Source organism: Aquarana catesbeiana, linkage group LG11 (genome assembly GCF_042186555.1).
Source record: "Aquarana catesbeiana isolate 2022-GZ linkage group LG11, ASM4218655v1, whole genome shotgun sequence".
In the NCBI taxonomy this organism is placed as follows: Eukaryota; Metazoa; Chordata; class Amphibia; order Anura; family Ranidae; genus Aquarana; species Aquarana catesbeiana.
The window spans coordinates 167,960,769-167,979,185 of record NC_133334.1 but is presented as its reverse complement, the minus strand read 5'-3'; the positions used below and the strand labels follow the sequence as shown (position 1 = coordinate 167,979,185).

General features: G+C 41.1%; 1 protein-coding gene across 5 annotated transcripts in view; it reads left to right on the top strand.

Moving 5' to 3' along the window:
* NUTF2 (nuclear transport factor 2) overlaps positions 1-1,825 on the top strand; it is a 177,201-nt gene extending 175,376 nt beyond the window's left edge. For all 5 annotated transcript variants that reach the window (XM_073605028.1, XM_073605029.1, XM_073605025.1 and 2 more), the window contains one exon: positions 1,352-1,825. In XM_073605028.1, the coding sequence (XP_073461129.1) occupies positions 1,352-1,465 (114 nt within the window). In that variant the 3' untranslated portion in view covers positions 1,466-1,825. The remainder of the gene's footprint in view (positions 1-1,351) is intronic.
* The last annotated feature ends 16,592 nt before the right edge of the window (positions 1,826-18,417 follow it).

Here is an 18,417-nt window from a genome sequence, read left to right as displayed (position 1 = left end):
GGCAAAGGCTGTGAATACTTATGTACATGTGATTTTTTTTTTTTTATGAATTTGCAAAGATTTCAAATAAACTTCTTTCATGTTGTCATATGGGGTGTTTTGTAGAATATTGAGGAAAATAATGAATCTAATTCATTTTGGAATAAGGCTGCAACATAACAAAATGTGGAAAAAGTGAAGCGCTGTGAATACTTCCTGGATGCACTGTATGTTTACCCGCCCAGAAGGCACAGGTGGTGTATCTGTGTGGCACTGATGCAAGACTCTGAAAGCAGTCTGTATTCAGTCGTTCATTGGCCCAGCACACTCAGGATGCACTGCAGGCTGCACTGTCGTCCTGTGCCTCCTAATAAAACACACAGCCCTCTGAGTGGGTGTGTAGATTCATGTGCCCATCTGAGTAAGCCCTAAGTGCTATATCATCCAACATGGACTTGTCTCGCTGTATAAAGGATAAGTTCATCTTTTACCAAAAAATAATGAATGCACTTTTTTTTTTTGTTTTTTCAAGCCAGTTCACACCATAGAAAAGCAGTCCGGATGTATCCCAGATGCTTTTCTGCAGGTGCGGTTTTGATGCAATCCAGTGCATTTTTTCTCCCTCTTTTTGTCTTAACCTTAAATGAGGAAATGTGTGTTCCAGTGCCTTTTTGGTTTGTTTAGGTGCGTTCCAGATGTGTTTGACAGCGGTCCAGTGCAAGAAAAATGCAGCATATAATACTTTTTTTTTTTCTGGAACGGCAAGCACTGGTGTGAACTATGCCATTGAAAACCATATGACATATAATGTACCTACTTTCCATGCATTTTTGATGCAGAAAAAAAACTCACTGGACTGCACAGATTTTTTGTTTTAGGAGCCTGGAAAGCATTGAACCAGCAATCAGCAGATCCCCTTTTAATTTTGAATAGAGCAGGGGAGTTATAACCCGTCAGATTTTTTTTTTTTTTTTTTTTTTTTGACCGATTTCACTTTCTGTCCCTTAGCTAGGAAATCCCTGCACACTTCTTGGTCTTCAGAACAATGTCCCCATTGGAAGGTTTTTCCCTCTATTACTTTTCTAAGGACAAACCAAAGTTAGAAATTTTCTTTTACTTTCACTTTCAAGATAATGCAGGATAATACAGGACAAAGAGAGAGGGTAAATCTCCTTAACAGAGGACTGCAAAAAAAATAAAAAATAAAACCTGACAAGTGTTCTAATCCTTCTCCACTCCAAAACAAAAAAAAATGTTTTGCTTGTTATTATACTTTAATGTTGCCTGACTATGTCCACTTTAAATGGTTTTAAAATGTACTAACTTCCATTTTTTGCCCTTTTTTTTTTTTTTTTTTTTTTCTTTTCTTTAGGCAGATGATGACCCTGTTATTGGATTTCATCAGATGTTTTTATTAAAGAATGTTCAAGATGTCTGGGTCTGTACAAACGACATGTTTCGGCTAGCCCTGCACAACTTTGGTTGAATTTTGAAAGCTTGAAGAGAGAAAAATAGAATTCATCTGCCCTTATGTTTTTTTTTGTTTTTTTTTAAATAAACAATGCTCCTAATCTACACATGATGCAAACTCCAAAATAAAATTTATATATATAGAGAGATATATATATATATATCTCTCTATATATATATCTGAGCAGAATACTAAATACCAAATCTGTTGCCAAATAGTGGCTGATAGAGTCCCAGTACAGTCTTTGGAATTTAAAAGTGACATTTGCATTGAAATCATTTTGCCTTTCAACTGGATTGCTCTTTATGTAACCCCCATTTAGTGATCAAAAATTGGAAATAAAATACAAAGTTTTTTTTTTTTGCTTTTTCTGAACACTTTTCATGTTGCCTTTATTTCTTTTGTGTACATTTACTTTTTGTTAATTTCAGGACTTGCTTCTAAAAGGCCATGGTTATGTTCCTAATTAGCCTGCATTAATCGTAACACTGCTGTCTTTGTGATGACTGCTGCTAGGGACCAGTGAATTCAGAATTCACCTATTGAATAACTCATGAATATATGAATACTAGCGCTTAAAGCCTGAGCTCCGAACCCAAAATCAAAAGTATTGTATTGCAGATTACTAGTCCTTGGATCTGGTTGATGACATTTGTTTCGTTTTTAAAGAGAAGCTCTGGTCTTTTTTTTAATTACAATAAATTTTGATTGGATTTTATAGAAAATACAGAGAAAAGCATGGCTAACATAGTGGTGAATATGTGAAAACATAAGGGTTAAGGCACTAAATATACTGTGTACAACCTAGTTAGTACATGAGCTCAAATCTCAGAACACAGTTTCTGAATTCCCGTTTGTCATTCCACTCCAAGAAATAAGTTTTGCAGTAAATTACAAAAGTACAATTTTTTTTTTCAACAGGAGAGTTTACAAAATGGAATTTATTTAAAAAAATAGCTGAAGTTGACTATTTACTATATTTACATAGTTTGAAAAAAGACACCCAAAAGACTAAAAATAAATTTAAAAACCTGCATCCCCAGAAACCTAAACCCTCAGTTACTACAAAATATGCAAAAAAAATTTGAGTTGAGAATCTTTACCGGAACCCTATCTAGAATAAGGGTCTGGTATGGATTTTAAAGGGGGGATGCAAGGAAAAAGAAAAAAAGAGCAACAAGCAAGGAGTCTACCCCAGAATCATACCAGACCCTTATCCCTGCATGTCACCTAGTTGGTCAGGAAAGGAGGGCAGCAAGTGCAAGTCTCCCCATCCGAACCATACTAAGCCACATGCTCTCAACATGGGTAGCGTACCTTGTCCCCATGTTGGGAATAAGGGCCTCTTCCCCATATCCCTCGCTGTTGGAGGTGGTGGTCTTCGGGAGGCAGTCTTATTAGAATCTGGAAAAAAAATGAGGCCCCCCAGATGTCCACCTTTGCCATCTGGTTACTCATATACATAAAAATTGATACTAAATAAACACACAACACATTTGAGAAAGGCCTTTATTTAAACAAATCTCAAGATGTATGGCATGTAAGTGCAGTAAAATCAAACGTATCTCAGGAAAGGAAAAAAACAAAAAAAAACAAACAACTCTTAACTTGAACTCAAGAAAAAATTTGAGATTGGGAACCTCCTAATGTGTAACACTAAAGCAATTTGGTTTGTTTTTCTAATCACAAATGGGAGGTTTCAAATATTATTTTTAACAGTGATGACAAAATTCTAAAGGGCAGGATGGGAATTTTTTCTCATTTTGTATGAATTTCTAACAGTGAATATGGTTTTTGTTTGGTAAAGTCCATTCCAAAATTGAATGTTAACCACTTACGGACCGCCCGCCAGTTTTACGTCAGCTGTTTGAAGGAGGATATCGTTGTGGCAGCAGCTAGCTGCCATAACCCAGGTATCCACTTCTTCAGTGGGCGGTCCGCAACAAGATAGAAGTGGTCTCTGCTGTGGATTCGCCGTGAGATTGCTCTTATCCGCAGCGGGAGAGGGGGTCTCCTGCCGCAATCCAGTGCCCTCCGCCGCTTGCCGGAGCCGTCAGCAGCGGCGGAGGCGATCGCGTCCTGTCACTAGCTGGGTATGGAGACGAGTGAGGGGAAGATGCCTCCCACCCATCTCCATACAATTGCTAGGCGGAAGCGACGTCAAAACGTCACTTCCGCCCACAGCTCTTAAAGGGCCATTTTAAAAAAAAATTTTTTTTTTTTAAATGACCATTTTTTTTATTGCATTGTCTTTTTGATCCCAGATCTCACATTTAAGAGGTCCGTCGTGCTTTTTCTATTACAAGGGATGTTTACATTCCTTGTAATAGGAATAAAAGTGACAATTTTCTTTAATCGTACATTCTGGGACACAGAGCCATAGTAATCACTATGTGGGTTATAGGCCACCTTCAGGTGCTGGACACTGGCACACCCTAAACAGGAAGTTGCCTCCCTATATAACCCCTCCCATACTGGGAGTACCTCAGTTTTTTTTCGCCAGTGTCTAAGGCAGGGATGGTGAACCTTGGCACCCCAGATGTTTTGGAACTACATTTCCCATAATGCTCACTCACTCTGCAGTGTAGTTGAGCATCATGGGAAATGTAGTTCCAAAACATCTGGAGTGCCAAGGTTCGCCATCACTGGTCTATGGTGTTGGTCACGAGTGAAGCTGTGCTGAGCTCCACTGGAGCAATCCTTGCTGTGGGGCTAGCTATGCAGATGGATCCATTCAAAGTGTCTCTTAGGCCGAATTGAATGGTACCCGGGCCTCGTGGTGGAAGAAACGAGGTTTTGCCTGTAACGCTTCTCTTTTTAGAGAGCTGGACCTCGGGATCCAGTACTTTGGTGTTTTAAGCCATAAAGTTTTACTTGCGGGTTGCTATTACAGGTCCGGAGTGTGGGTTCCCCGGTTCCTGAAGGTTTGTGAAGGGTGAAGATTGGGTCTGTTGGTTTTACCACAGAAAACCCTGCGGCGGGAAAGGTAAGTGGAGTTTTTCTAAGAAATTTTTCTTATGAAATGTCTCCTTTAAAATAATAAAAAAAAAAGGTAAAATAAGAAAAATTCCTGACGCGCTTGCGTGCAGAAGCGAATGCATACGTGAGTAGCACCCGCATATGAAAACAGTGTTCAAACCACACATGTGAGGTATTGCCCCGATCGGTAGAGCGAGAGCAATAATTCTAGCCCTAGACCTCCTTTTTAACTTAAAACATGCAACCTGTAGAATTTTTTTAAACGTTGCCTATGGAGATTAAGGGTAAATGTTTGTTGCCATTCCACGAGCGGGCGCAATTTTGAAGTGTGACATGTTGGGTATCAATTTACTCGGTGTAACATTATCCACTTAAAGACCAGGCCTCTTTTTCAGACTCTTTGTTTACTTTAAGTTAAAAACAAGTTTTTTTGCTAGAAAATTACTTAGAAAAAAAAATGTATAATGTTTGGGGTTCTAACACCCTAGAGAATAAAATGGCGGTCATTTGTCACACCATATTTGCGCAGCGGTCTTACAAGCGCACTTTTTTTTTTTGGGGAAAAAAATTCACTTTTTTGAATAAAAGAACAGTAAAGTTAACCCTTTTTTTATAATGTGAAAGATAATGTTACGCCGAGTAAATTGATACCCAACATGTCGCACTTAAAAATTGCGCCCGCTCGTGGAATGGCATCAAACTTTTACCCTTAAAAAAATCTCCATAGGCGATGTTTAAAAAATTCTACAGGTTGCATGTTTTGCATTACAGAGGAAGTCTAGGGCTAGAATTATTGCTCTCGCTCTAACGTTTGCGGCGATACCTCACATGTGTGGTTTGACCACCGTTTTCATATGCGTTCTGCTTCTGAGCGCGAGCTCGACGGGGTGCTTTAAAAAAAATATTTTTTTCTTATTTATTTTACTTGGTTTTATTTTTTCACAGTTAAAAAAAAAAAAAAATTTATTAAAAATTTAAAAAAAACTTTTATTCCTATTACAAGGAATGTAAACATCACTTGTAATAGGGGAAAAAAAAGCATGACTGGTCCTCTTGACCCAGCCACAGATAGGGCCCGATCCCCTCCGACGGTTCGGGTAAGCGGTGGAGAGCGGCTGCAAGGGGGGTGGCTCCTCTCCCGATGCCGATAAGGGTGATCTCGCGGCGAATGCGCCGTGGAGACCACCATTATCATAAACAGAACCACCGGCCGGAAAGATGGATGCCTCGGTTGTGGGAGTAGCTGCTGCTGTTACCGAGATCCATCTTTAAACTGCTGACTTATATGTACAGGAGCTGGTCGGCAAGTGATTAACCACCTCAGCCCCGGAAGGATTTACCCCCTTCCTGACCAGAGCACTTTTTACAATTTGGCACTGCGTCGCTTTAACTGCTAATTGCGCGGTCATGCAATGCTGTACCCAAACGAAATTTGCGTCCTTTTCTTCCCACAAATAGAGCTTTCTTTTGATGGTATTTGATCACCTCTGCGGTTTTTATTTTTTGCGCTATAAACGGAAAAAGACCGAAAATTTTGAAAAAAAAAAAATATTTTCTACTTTTTGTTCTAAAAAATATCCAATAAACTCAATTTTAGTCATACATTTAGGCCAAAATGTATTCGGCCACATGTCTTTGGTAAAAAAAAAATGTCAAGTGTATATTTATTGGTTTGCGCAAAAGTTATAGCGCCTACAAACTAGGGTACATTTTCTGGAATTTACACAGCCTTTAATTTATGACTGCCGATGTCATTTCTTGAGGTGCTAAAATGGCAGGGCAGTACCAAACCCCCACAAATGACCCCATTTTGGAAAGTAGACACCCCAAGGAAATTGCTGAGAGGCATGTTGAGCCCATTGAATATTCTTTTTTTTTTTGTCCCAAGTGATTGAATAATGACAAAAAAAAAAAAAATTACAAAAAGTTGTCACTAAATGATATATTGCTCACACAGGCCATGGGCATATGTGTAATTGCACCCCAAAATACGTTTAGCTGCTTCTCCTGAGTATGGGGATACCACATGTGTGGGACTTTTTGGGAGCTTAGCCGCGTACGGGGCCCCGAAAACCAATCACTGCCTTCAGGATTTCTAAGGGCGTAAATTTTTGATTTTACTCCTCACTACCTATCACAGATTTGAAGGCCATAAAATGCCCAGATGGCATAACCCCCCCCCCCCCCCAAAATAACCCCATTTTGGAAAGTAGACACCCCAAGCTATTTGCTTCTGAAACTGTGATAGGCAGTGAAGAGTGAAATCAAAAATTTACGCCCTTAGAAAGCCTGAAGGCGGTGCTTGGTTTTCGGGGTCCCGTGCGCGGCTAGGCTCCCAAAAAGTCCCACACATGTGGTATCCCCATACTCAGGAGAAGCAACAGAATGTATTTTGGGGTGTAATTTCACATTTTCCCATGGCATGTTTGAGCAATATATCATTTAGTGACAACTTTGTGCAAAAAAAAAAAATTGTCTCTTTCCCGCAACTTGTGTCACAATATAAAATATTCCATGGACTCGACATGCCTTTCAGCAAATAGCTTGGGGTGTCTACTTTACAAAATGGGGTCATTTGGGGGGGGGGTTGAACTGTCCTGGCATTTTATGCACAACATTTAGAAGCTTATGTCACACATCACCCACTCTTCTAACCACTTGAAGACAAAGCCCTTTCTGACACTTTGATTACATGAAAAAATTATTTTTTTTGCAAGAAAATTACTTTGAACCCCCAAACATTATATATTTTTTTTTAAAGCAAATGCCCTACAGATTAAAATGGTGGGTGTTTCATTTTTTTTTTTCACACAGTATTTGCGCAGCAATTTTTCAAACGCATTTTTTGGGGAAAAAACACACTTTTTTTAAAATTTTAATGCACTAAAACACACTATATTGCCCAAATGTTTGATGGAATAAAAAAGATGATCTTAGGCCGAGTACATGGATACCAAACATGACATGCTTTAAAATTGCGCACAAACGTGCAGTGGCAACAAAATGAATACATTTTTAAAAGCCTTTACAGGTTACCACTTTAGATTTGCAGAGGAGGTCTACAGCTAAAATTACTGCCCCCGATCTGACCTTCGCGGTGATACCTCACATGCATGGTGCAATTGCTGTTTACATTTGACGCCAGACCGACGCTTGCGTTCGCCTTAGTGCGAGAGCAGGGGGGACAGGGGTGCTTTTTTTTTTTTCTTTATTATTTGTTTGCTTTTTTTATCTTATTTTTAAACTGTTCCTTTCATTTTTTTTTTTCTTTTTTTAATCATTTTTATTGTCATCTCAGGGAATGTAAATATCCCCTATGATAGCAATAGGTAGTGACAGGTACTCTTTTTTTGAAAAAATTGGGGTCTATTAGACCCTAGATTTCTCCTCTGCCCTCAAAGCATCTGACCACACCAAGATCGGTGTGATAAAATGCTTCCCCAATTTCCCAATGGTGCTGTTTACATCCGGCGAAATCTAAGTCATAAAATGCTCGTAGCTTCCGGTTTCTTAGGCCATAGAGATGTTTGGAGCTACTCTGGTCTCTGATCAGCTCTATGGTCAGCTGGCTGAATCACTGGCTGCATTCTCAGGTTCCCTGTTGAGACAGGAGAGCCAGAGAAAAACACGGAAGACGGTGTGTGGGGGGGGGACATTCCCTCCCACTGCTTGTAAAAGCAGTCTAGAGGCTAATTAGCCGCTAGGATTGCTTTTACATGAAAGCCGACCGCTGGCTGAAAAGAATACCAAGATGATACTTAAACCTGCAGGCATCATTCTGGTATAACCACTCAGTCGTGAATGGCGTACCTGAAGACAAAAAAACGGTTAACAATAAAGCACAGTAAACGGTAAAGTATAAAAAATTGCATACCTGAAAAGCAAACATGATAAAACATAATAACAATAAAACATTGCAGAATAGAATACAGTAAAAAAGAGCAGAACAGTAGAGAGAGAACAATAAAATGACAACTATTTTTTTTTTTTATTTTATATTTTTGTTTGTGTTTTGTTTTTTTACACTTCTTTTTGTAACTGTAACTTTTATAACTGTAACCGGTTCCAGGTTCGGGTCTCTCAAAATGCAATGTGAAAGTGTGCCTAGTCTGTGCAATGCTGTACCCTACGCTAATACTCAACTAGTGTATGGTAGCGTTCAAAACATTCACCAATGCAAAGACCAGGATTGTCAGGACAGGAGGGACAATAATAGCGGGTGTCACGCCTATATCCGCGCTTGCTGCAGACACGACATCTTTTTTGGGGGGGTTCGTTGGGTAGAGGTACTCGGGAGGACATAAAGAAAATGCCTCTCATGCAGCCGACTGCATTTGGTTGGGGATGTGAATGGGGGAAGTACGGGTGCTGCAGAAGCGGTGGGTTCCCAATTGGGATTGGCGAATGCAGCAGGAAGGGCATTATGGGCACGACGGGCCTGTGTTTGTCTTTTTGGTGGCAGCGGGACACTACTTGTGCTTGCCCACCTCACCAGCTTGAACTGCACTTCTGGGACTCGCCACGTCACCAAGTGTTACTGCAGTGCTGGTTTGACTACGACCGGGGTGTACTAGGCCGCTGGTGCTTGCCAGTTCACCAAAACGCTACCAAAAAAACTGTTAGCGATCGCAGGGATCAGGCCTGACTCTGCGAACGCTGCAGTTATGTGTTTAGTAAGTGTCAGTGATCGATCGATACTGCACTTGGCTGGGCTGGGCCGGGCGGAAGGGCAAAATGCAGGTGCTAGCAGGTATCTGGGCTGATCCCGATAACACTGCGTTTTTGGGAACCCTAAAATGCTGGGGACGCTAGTATAGATCTGATCGGATCAGATACTATACCACTAAAGGAGGTGTACGGTGCGTGCGTGGGTGTTAGCGGTACTGGCGCTAACCTGACGCTGCCTGGGGCTGGTGCTTGCCAGTTCACCAAAACGCTACCAAAAAACTGTATGCGATCGCAGGGATCAGGCCTGACTCTGCGAACACTGCAGTTATGCGTTTAGTGTTTTGTAAGTGACAGTGATCGATCGATACTGCACTTGGGTGAGCTTGGCCGGGCGGAGGGGCAAAACGCAGGTGCTAGCAGGTATCTGGGCTGATACCGCTAACACTGCGTTTTTGGGAACCCTAAACTGCTGGGGACGCTAGGATAGATCTGATCGGATCAGATATTGATCTGTTCAGATACTATACCACTAAGGGAGGCGTATGCTGCGTGCGTGGGTGTTAGCGGTACTGGTGCTAATCTGACGATGCCTGGGGCGACGCATATCACTGCCGGGCAATCAGGGGGCTAAACCTTTATTCGGTAATAAACGGCGGGTGCCCTGACACTATAAAAAATAAACAAACTAACCAGCGTCAACCATAACGGTTATACGGTGATCAGTGGTGAAAGGGTTAACTAGGGTGCAATCAAGGGGTTAAAACCTTTATTAGGTAGTATATGGGGGTCCCTGTCGCTATAAAATGCTGACGGCGAACCTAAATATTTACGTCCCTAACTAGCGTCACCAGCTACACTAATACAGTGATCAGAAAAATGAACGCTTAGTGACACTGGTGACGGGGGGTGATCAAGGGGTTAAAACTTGGTTAGGGGGGTACCCTAGACCTAAAGGGGGCTAACACTAACTGCCCTAACACTTCTAACTGTCACAAACTGACACCATGCAGTAATCAGAAAAAAAAAAAAAAAACTGCTTGGTGTAAGTGTGAGGGGGGGGGAGGGGGATCGGGGGTGTAAAGTGTGCCTGGCATGTTCTACTGTGTTTGTTTGTGTTTTACACTCACTCAGATGTCTTCTCTCCTCGGCGCCGGAATGGAAACTGCCGAGCCGAGGAGAGATGACATCGCATCCTCTGCCTGTACTACACACGGGGGGGGGGCCCACAAATGGATGGCCTCCCCCTCATCTCTGAACGCTCCCAGACCAAAGCCGACCGCCTCTGGCACCGATCAGACCCCCCCCGCCCGCAGGAAGGCAATCATGTACCAGGTACGCGATTTTGCCTGCCAGTGCCATTCTGCTGACATATATCAGCGTGAGGCGGTCGGCAAGTGGTTAAAGCGGAGGTCCATCCTAAAATTAAAAATGACATTAACATTCTACACAAAATATAAAAAAAAATTATATTTTTCCCTATTCTGCGGCGGTGCTCCTTCACTTACTCTTACTCTTCGGTGAGCTGCCCCGTTGTCTTCTGGCACATGTGTTTTCCCAGAAAACCACAGGGCCATTCACAAAGCGCTGCGCAGTAGGAAACCTGTTTCTCTTAGGATGGCGGGGCCGGCACCCGATCCGATGGACGGATCGGCCTCGGGGGGCCAACATTGTGGGGTTGCTGGACAGGTAAGTGCCCTTATTAAAAGGCAGCAGCTACAGGGTTTGTAGTTGCTGACTTTTTTTTTTTTTTTAAATGGCCGGCACTCTACTTTAACTTTCACAATATGAAAAAAAACAAATGGGCTAACTTTACTGGTATCATACTTTTTTGAATTAAAAAAAAAAATTTCCAAAAAAAAGTGTGCTTGAAAGACCGTTGCGCAAATACGGTGTGACAGAGTATTGCAACGACTGCCATTTTATTCTCTAGGGTGTTAGAACCCCCAAACATTATACATTTTTTTTTCTAAGTAATTTTCTAGCAAAAAAAAAACACTGTTTTTAACTTATAAACAACAAATCTTAGTAAGAGGCTTGGTCCTTAAAGCAGGGTTCCACCCAAATTTTGAACAATATCTGTATGTATTCTCTTCCTTGCCTAGATGCTGATATGCCGTTTAAAAAAATGTAAATTGCCGTTATTACCTTTTTATTTTTCTATTCTTCTTTGCACTTCCTGGTTCTCCTCCCGTGGGAGTAGGCATGTTTCTAGCCTCTCCCAGACTCCTGGGAGCTAGTCTCAGGCTTCCCAGGATGCCACTGAGCATGTGCGGGAATGAGCGGTGAATGATGGGAGCACAGCATTCACCACATCCAGGAAATAAATGCTTGTGGGCTTCAAATGCCCACAATGAAGATGGAAACCGCCTGCAGTGAATAATATGTTATTCTTTCCGACGAAATCTGACACAGGCGGACATATTACACATAATATGTGAGTATGTAATGCTGAGAAGAAAAGTTTGTGAATGTACTCAAAAAAAAAAAAAAGATAGATAGGTGGACCCCCGCTTTAAGTGGTTAAAAGCAAACAAAATCTTGCAAAATTGCATGAGTGTTCTGAGAATTTTCATATGAATTTTCCTGAATGTAAGCTCTGTGCAGCAAGTACGTGAGAAGAGAGCGCGTGCTTGTATTACCGCAGGTACCAGTTGAACTACAGCTGCAATGAGGTACATACAGGATTTCTTAAAGGCACAGGAGCACTTTACAGGTGAGGATGTTTTCTAGCAAACCAGAGGCTTAGGACTCCGTTGGTGGACCAATTATCTGTTCTATATCCCGGTGATATACTTACCTCAAACGCGTTTGACCACCTTTGCGAAAAGAGGTCATATATTGCTGGTGAGTGCAGAGTATTGCCATCTGGGAGAAGAGGAAGAGCACTGCTTGTTGTTTTGGGTGCGACTTCTTTTTCAAGACACTATCTTCAATACCTTTTTACTGCAAGCTGTTTTGATTTTGTAGTAAGCACTTTATTGGGACTTTTATATGGATTTGTAATTTGAATGAGCGCGGTACAGGCGGTCTAATTTAAAGTGAATGAATAAAATGTGTTTGAAGCGCTTCACAATGTGGTAAGTTCATAAAAAATTGGCTCTTAAACACTGGTAGCTATATAATCAAAATAATCCAGCAGTGTTAAAAAAATGCAATCTAAAAAATATGTATAGTGACACCATGTGCATAATTGTATACATAAATAAATAAATAAATCCTACTGTGTTGAAAATAAAGACACTTCTAGTGATAATCCACAGAGCGTGAATAAATCAATCAGACAACCAAAAAACACATGAAAATTAGCTTTTAGTCCCAAGCAGCAAAGTTTTTTGAATAGCACACAATTGCTTAATTGGAGTGCTTATTGGCAATTTTAAACGATAATGTTCCTTTGCTTTAGTCACATCAGATGTAACGATCCCCGTCAGACATCATATGTAAAGCAAATAAAGGAAAAAATATCATTGCGCAATGCTCTTAATAACAAGGTACACAGGCAAACATGTGTTAGATCCACTCATGTGCGCCCAGTAGTGAAAGGCATATGCAGGTGTATAGAGCAGTCAGCCGCCTCGGACACGGGCAGAATCGCTGCAGTACACAGCTAGATACTGACGATCTGCATAGAGCGTCCTTGGCTCCTCCCACGTGTTGCGTCACGGATCCTTGAAAAAGTCACGTGACCGTGACGCAGCGCGTGGGAGGAGCCAAGGACGCTCTGTGCAGATCGTCAGTATCTAGCTGTGTACTGCAGCGATTCTGCCTGTGTCCGAGGCGGCTGACTGCTCTATACACCTGCATATGCCTTTCACTATTGGGCGCACGTGAGTGGATCTAACACATGTTTGCCTGTGTACCTTGTTATTAAGAGCATTGCGCAATGATATTTTTTCCTTTATTTGCTTTACATATGATGTCTGACGGGGATCGTTACATCTGATGTGACTAAAGCAAAGGAACATTATCGTTTAAAATTGCCAATAAGCACTCCAATTAAGCAATTGTGTGCTATTCAAAAAACTTTGCTGCTTGGGACTAAAAGCTAATTTTCATGTGTTTTTTGGTTGGCTGATTGATTCATTCACGCTCTGTGGATTATCACTAGAAGTGTCTTTATTTTTAACACAGTAGGATTTATTTATGTATACAATTATGCACATGGTGTCACTATACATATTTTTTAGATTGCATTTTTTTAACACTGCTGGATTATTTTGATTATATAACTACCAGTGTTTAAGAGCCAATTTTTTATGAACTTACCACATTGTGAAGCGCTTCAAACACATTTTATTCATTTACCTTTTACAGTGATTCTGAACACATTTTTTTTGATAGCAGTCTCACTTTTTTGATGTGTATATTTATTAGTTATTAACCATCACAGCGCTTTGTGTTTTTTATTTATTTTTATCTAATTTAAAGTGAAATTCTACTAGTGTATACCCAACTTAAAGGGGTTGTAAACCCTTGTTTTAAAAAACAAATGTGTCATACTTGCCTTCACTGTGCAGTTTGTTTTGCACAGAGTGGCCCCGGTCCTCCTCTTCTGGGGTCCCTTAGCGCTTCTGGTGGCTCCTCCCCCGCATCAAGTGTCCACATTGGAGAAGCGTTGTCCTTGGTGGACACCTGTACGGGCGCGCTCCTGAGTCCCGCATCTGTGTCCTTTCACACAGAATGCAGGACGCAGCCCGGCGCTGCGGCATTGTATTTGATTGACAGCAGTGGGAGCCAATGGCTGCACTGCTATCAATCTATCCAATCAGGACATGAGACACCTGCTAGATCTGGTGTGCTTCTTCCTGACCGGAAAAAGATTGGGGTCAGGTAAGTAAAACGGGCTGCGGCACCACAGAAGATTTTTCACCTTAATGCATTAAGGTGAAAAACCATGAAGGTTTACAGCCCCTTTCAAGGTTTAATATATTGCATACAGTGTCCATGCAAAAATATGCACTTTGGTCTAAATGGGAATTTAAGATTAGGATGCGGTAATATGACAAGCATTGTATTATAACAAGTTTTTGTGGTACAGAATTCTGGGCTATTGAGAGGATAAATAGAGCAGTTAGAGGAGGGCAATATACAGTGCCTTGCAAAAGTATTCACTCCCCTTGGCTTTTTACCTATTTTGTTACATTACAGCCTTTAGTTCAATGGTTTTTTAATCTGAATTATATGTGATGGATCAGAACACAACAGTCGTCTAAGTTGGTGAAGTAAAATATATACATAAAAATATTTTTCAGAAATAAAAAAATAATTGGCATGTGTGTATGTATTCACCCCTTTTGTTATGAAGCCCATAAAAAGCTCTGGTGCAACCAATTACTGTCAGAAGTCACATAATTAGTGAAATGATGTCTACCTGTGTGCAATCTAAGTGTCACATGATCTGTGATTACATGTACACACCTTTTTGAAAAGCCCCAGAGGCTGCAACACCTAAGCAAGAGGCACCACTAACCAAAAACTGCCATGAAGACCAAGGAACTCTCCAAACAAGTAAGGGACGATGTTGTTGAGAAGTACAGGTCAGGGTTAGGTTATAAAAAAAATATCCAAATCTTTGATGATCTCTAGGAGCACCATCAAATCTATTATAACCAAATGGAAAGAACATGGCACAACAGCAAACCTGCCAAGACAGCACACTAAAACTCATGGACCGGGCAAGGAGGGCATTAATCCGTGAGGCAGCACAGAGACCTAAGGTAACCCTGGAGGAGCTGCAGAGTTCCACAGCAGAGACTGGAGTATACGTACATACGATGACAATAAGCCTTGCGCTCCATATAGTTGGGCTTTATGGTAGAGTGGCCAGAAGGCGGCCATTACTTTCAGCAAAAAACAAAATGGAAAGTTTTGAGTTTGCGAAAAGGCATGTGGGAAAAAGGTGCTCTGGTCTGATGAGACTAAAATTGAACTTTTTGGCCATCAAAGAAAATGCTATGTCTGGTGCAAACCCAACACATCACACAAAGAACACCATGCAGTGAAATGTGGTGGTGGCAGCATTATGCTGTTGGGATGTTTTTCAGCAGTCGGGACTGGGAAACTGGTCAGAGTTGAGGGAAAGATGGATGGTGCTAAATACAGGGATATTCTTGAGCAAAACCTGTACCACTGTGTGTGATTTGAGGCTAGGACAGAGGTTCACCTTCCAGCTGGACAATGACCCCAAACAAACTGCTAAAGCAACACTTGAGTGGTTTAAGAGGAAACTTGTACCGTAAATGTGTTGGAATGGCCTAATCAAAGCCCAGACCTCAATCCAATAGAAAATCTGTGGTCAGACTTAGATTGCTGTTCACAAGCACAAACCATCCAACTTGAAGGAGCTGGAGCAGTTTTGCAAGGAGGAATGGGCAAAAATTATAGTGGTAAGATGTGGCAAGCTCATAGAGACTTATCCAAAGCGACTTGGAGCTATGATAGCCGCAAAAGGTGGCTCTACAAAGTATTGACTTTAGGGGGGTGAATAGTTATGCCTATTGACTTTTTCTGTTATTTTATCCTATTTGTTTGCTTCACAATAAAAAAAAAAAAATCTTCAAAGTTGTGGGCATGTTCTGTAAATTAAATGATGCAAATCCTCAAAAAATCCATGTTAATGCCAGGTTGTGAGGCAACAAAACACGAAAAATGCCAAGGTGGGGGAATACTTTTGCAAGGCACTGTATATATTAAAACTCACGACTGTCACGAGCCAAAACCAAATGGCTTTACCACGACTACTTTAATATCAAGAACCTCAATGCAGAAATAATACTCTTTTAATTAGGCCCATTGAACTAATTGGTTTTATCTCAGCGTCTACACTTTGTAGCCGTTTTTTTTGTTCTGGAAGTATGGTCTGGTCTAAATTATTTTTATATATAATTTTTTGTTTATACTTTTTTATACTATTTTATTCTTTTGTAATACTTTTCTGCCTTCATTATTTTTGTATCCATGTTTAACCAAAATTGGTACCTCTATTTATTCAACTACAGTATCTCACAAAAGTGAGTACACCCCTCACATTTTTGTAAATATTTTATTTTGTCTTTTCATGTGACAACACTGAAGAAATGACACTTTGCTACAATGTAAAGTAGTGAGTGTACAACTTGTTTAACAGTGTAAATTTACTTTCCCCTTAAAATAACTCAACACACAGCCATTAATGTCTAAACCACTGGCAACAAAAGAGTACACCTCTAAGTGAAAATGTCCAAATTGGGCCCAAAGTGTCAATATTTTGTGTTCACCATTTTTTTCCAGCACTGTCTTAACCCTCTTGGGCATGGAGTTCACCAGAGCTTCACAGGTTACCACTGGAGTCCTCTTCCACTCCTCCATGGTGACATCACGGAACTGGTGGATGTTAGAGACTTTGCGTTCCTCCACCTTCCGTTTGATGATGTCCCAAAGATGCTCAATAGGGTTAAGGTCTGGAGACATGCTTGGCCAGTCCATTACCTTTACCCTCAGCTTCTTTAGCAAGGCAGTGGTACTCTTAGAGGTGTGTTTGGGGTTGTTATGTTGGAAAACTGCCCTGTGGCACAGTCTCCGAAGGGAGGGGATCATGCTCTGCTTCAGTATGTCACAGTACATGTTGGCATTCATGGTTTGCTCAATGAACTGTAGCTCCCCAGTGCCGGCAGCACTCATGCAGCCCCAGACCATGACATTCCCACCACGCTTGACTGTAGGCAAGACACACTTGTCTTTGTACTGCACCTGGTTGCCACCACACACGTTTGACACCATCTGAACCAAATAAGTTTATCTTGGTGTCATCAGACCACAGGACATGGTTCCAGTAATCCATGTCCTTAGTCTGCTTGTCTGCACCAAACTGTTTCTGGGCTTTCTTGTGCACCATCTTTAGAAGAGGCTTCCTTCTAGTACAACAGCCATGCAGACCAATTTGATGTAGTGTGCGGCATATGGTCTGAGCACTGACAGGCTGACCCCCCCACCCCTTCAACCTTTGCATCAGTGCTGGCAACATTCATACGTCTATTTCCCAAAGACAATCTCTGGATATGACGCTGAGCACGTGCACACAATCTCTTTGGTCGACCATGGCAAGGCCTGTTCTGAGTGGAACTTGTCCTGTTAAACTGCTGTGTGGTCTTGGCCACCGTGGTGCAGCTCAGTTTCAGGGTCTTGGCAATCTTCTTATAGCCTAGGCAATCTTTTAGTAGAGAAACAATTCTTTTTTTCAGATCCTCAGAGAGTTCTTTGCCATGAGGTGCCATGTTGAACTTCCAGTGACCAGTATGAGAGAGTGAGAAGGATAACACCAAATTTAACACACCTGCTCCCCATTCACACCTGAGACCTTGTAACACTAACGAGTCACATGACATCGGGGAGGGAAAATGGCTAATTAGCCCCAATTTGGACATTTTCACTTAGGGGTGTACTCACTTTTGTTGCCAGCGGTTTAGGTATTAATGGCTGTGTGTTGAGTTATTTTGAGGGGACAGCAAATTTACACTGTTATACAAGCTGTACACTCACTACTTTACATTGTAGCAAAGTGTCATTTCTTCAATGTTGTCACATGAAAAGATAAATAAAAATATAAAATATTCACATAAATGTGAGGGTGTACTCACTTTTGTGAGATACTGTATATTTATCTACATGCAAATTATTTGATTACGGACACATCTCACTAAAAAAAATATTTTTTTAAACTAAATATAGAAAAGACACCCTTTTTACAAAAATTACTTTCATGATTCTATATTTTTTTTCTATCATTTTATTATGTTAAACTTGCAAACACTAGTCCCAGAGTCTGTGTTTTGGGGGGACATGGACTTGACTCCAAAGTATCATTACTTCAAGGTCCCCAGGCATACACCTTGTGAAGAGTATTGTTCCCTTAAAATCCAGGGCCCATATTCAGTAGGTAAGAGGCTAGCATTCTGTCCTCTACAAAAGCTTCTGTCCTGGCTATGTCTGTCACAAAGCTTAACCCAAATAAACCACCAGGACCGTATGGCTTACACCCGAGAGTCCTCAAAGAACTCTGTCAGTTTATAGCTGGACCATTATTCATACTCTTTGTGGACAGCATACTGAGAGGAATTGTACCAGCTGATTGAAGAAAAGACAATGTGGTACCAATGCTCAAAAAAGAGACATATACCTGGAAACTAAAGGCCAGTCAGCCTAACATCAATAGTGTGTAAATGTCTTGAAGGGGGTGATAAGGGACTATATCCAAGAATTTGCTGATGAAAACAGTATTAGTAGTAATACAATAAATACAATATACAGTTGTTATACACAGTATAATATTCCCCAATAGTCGT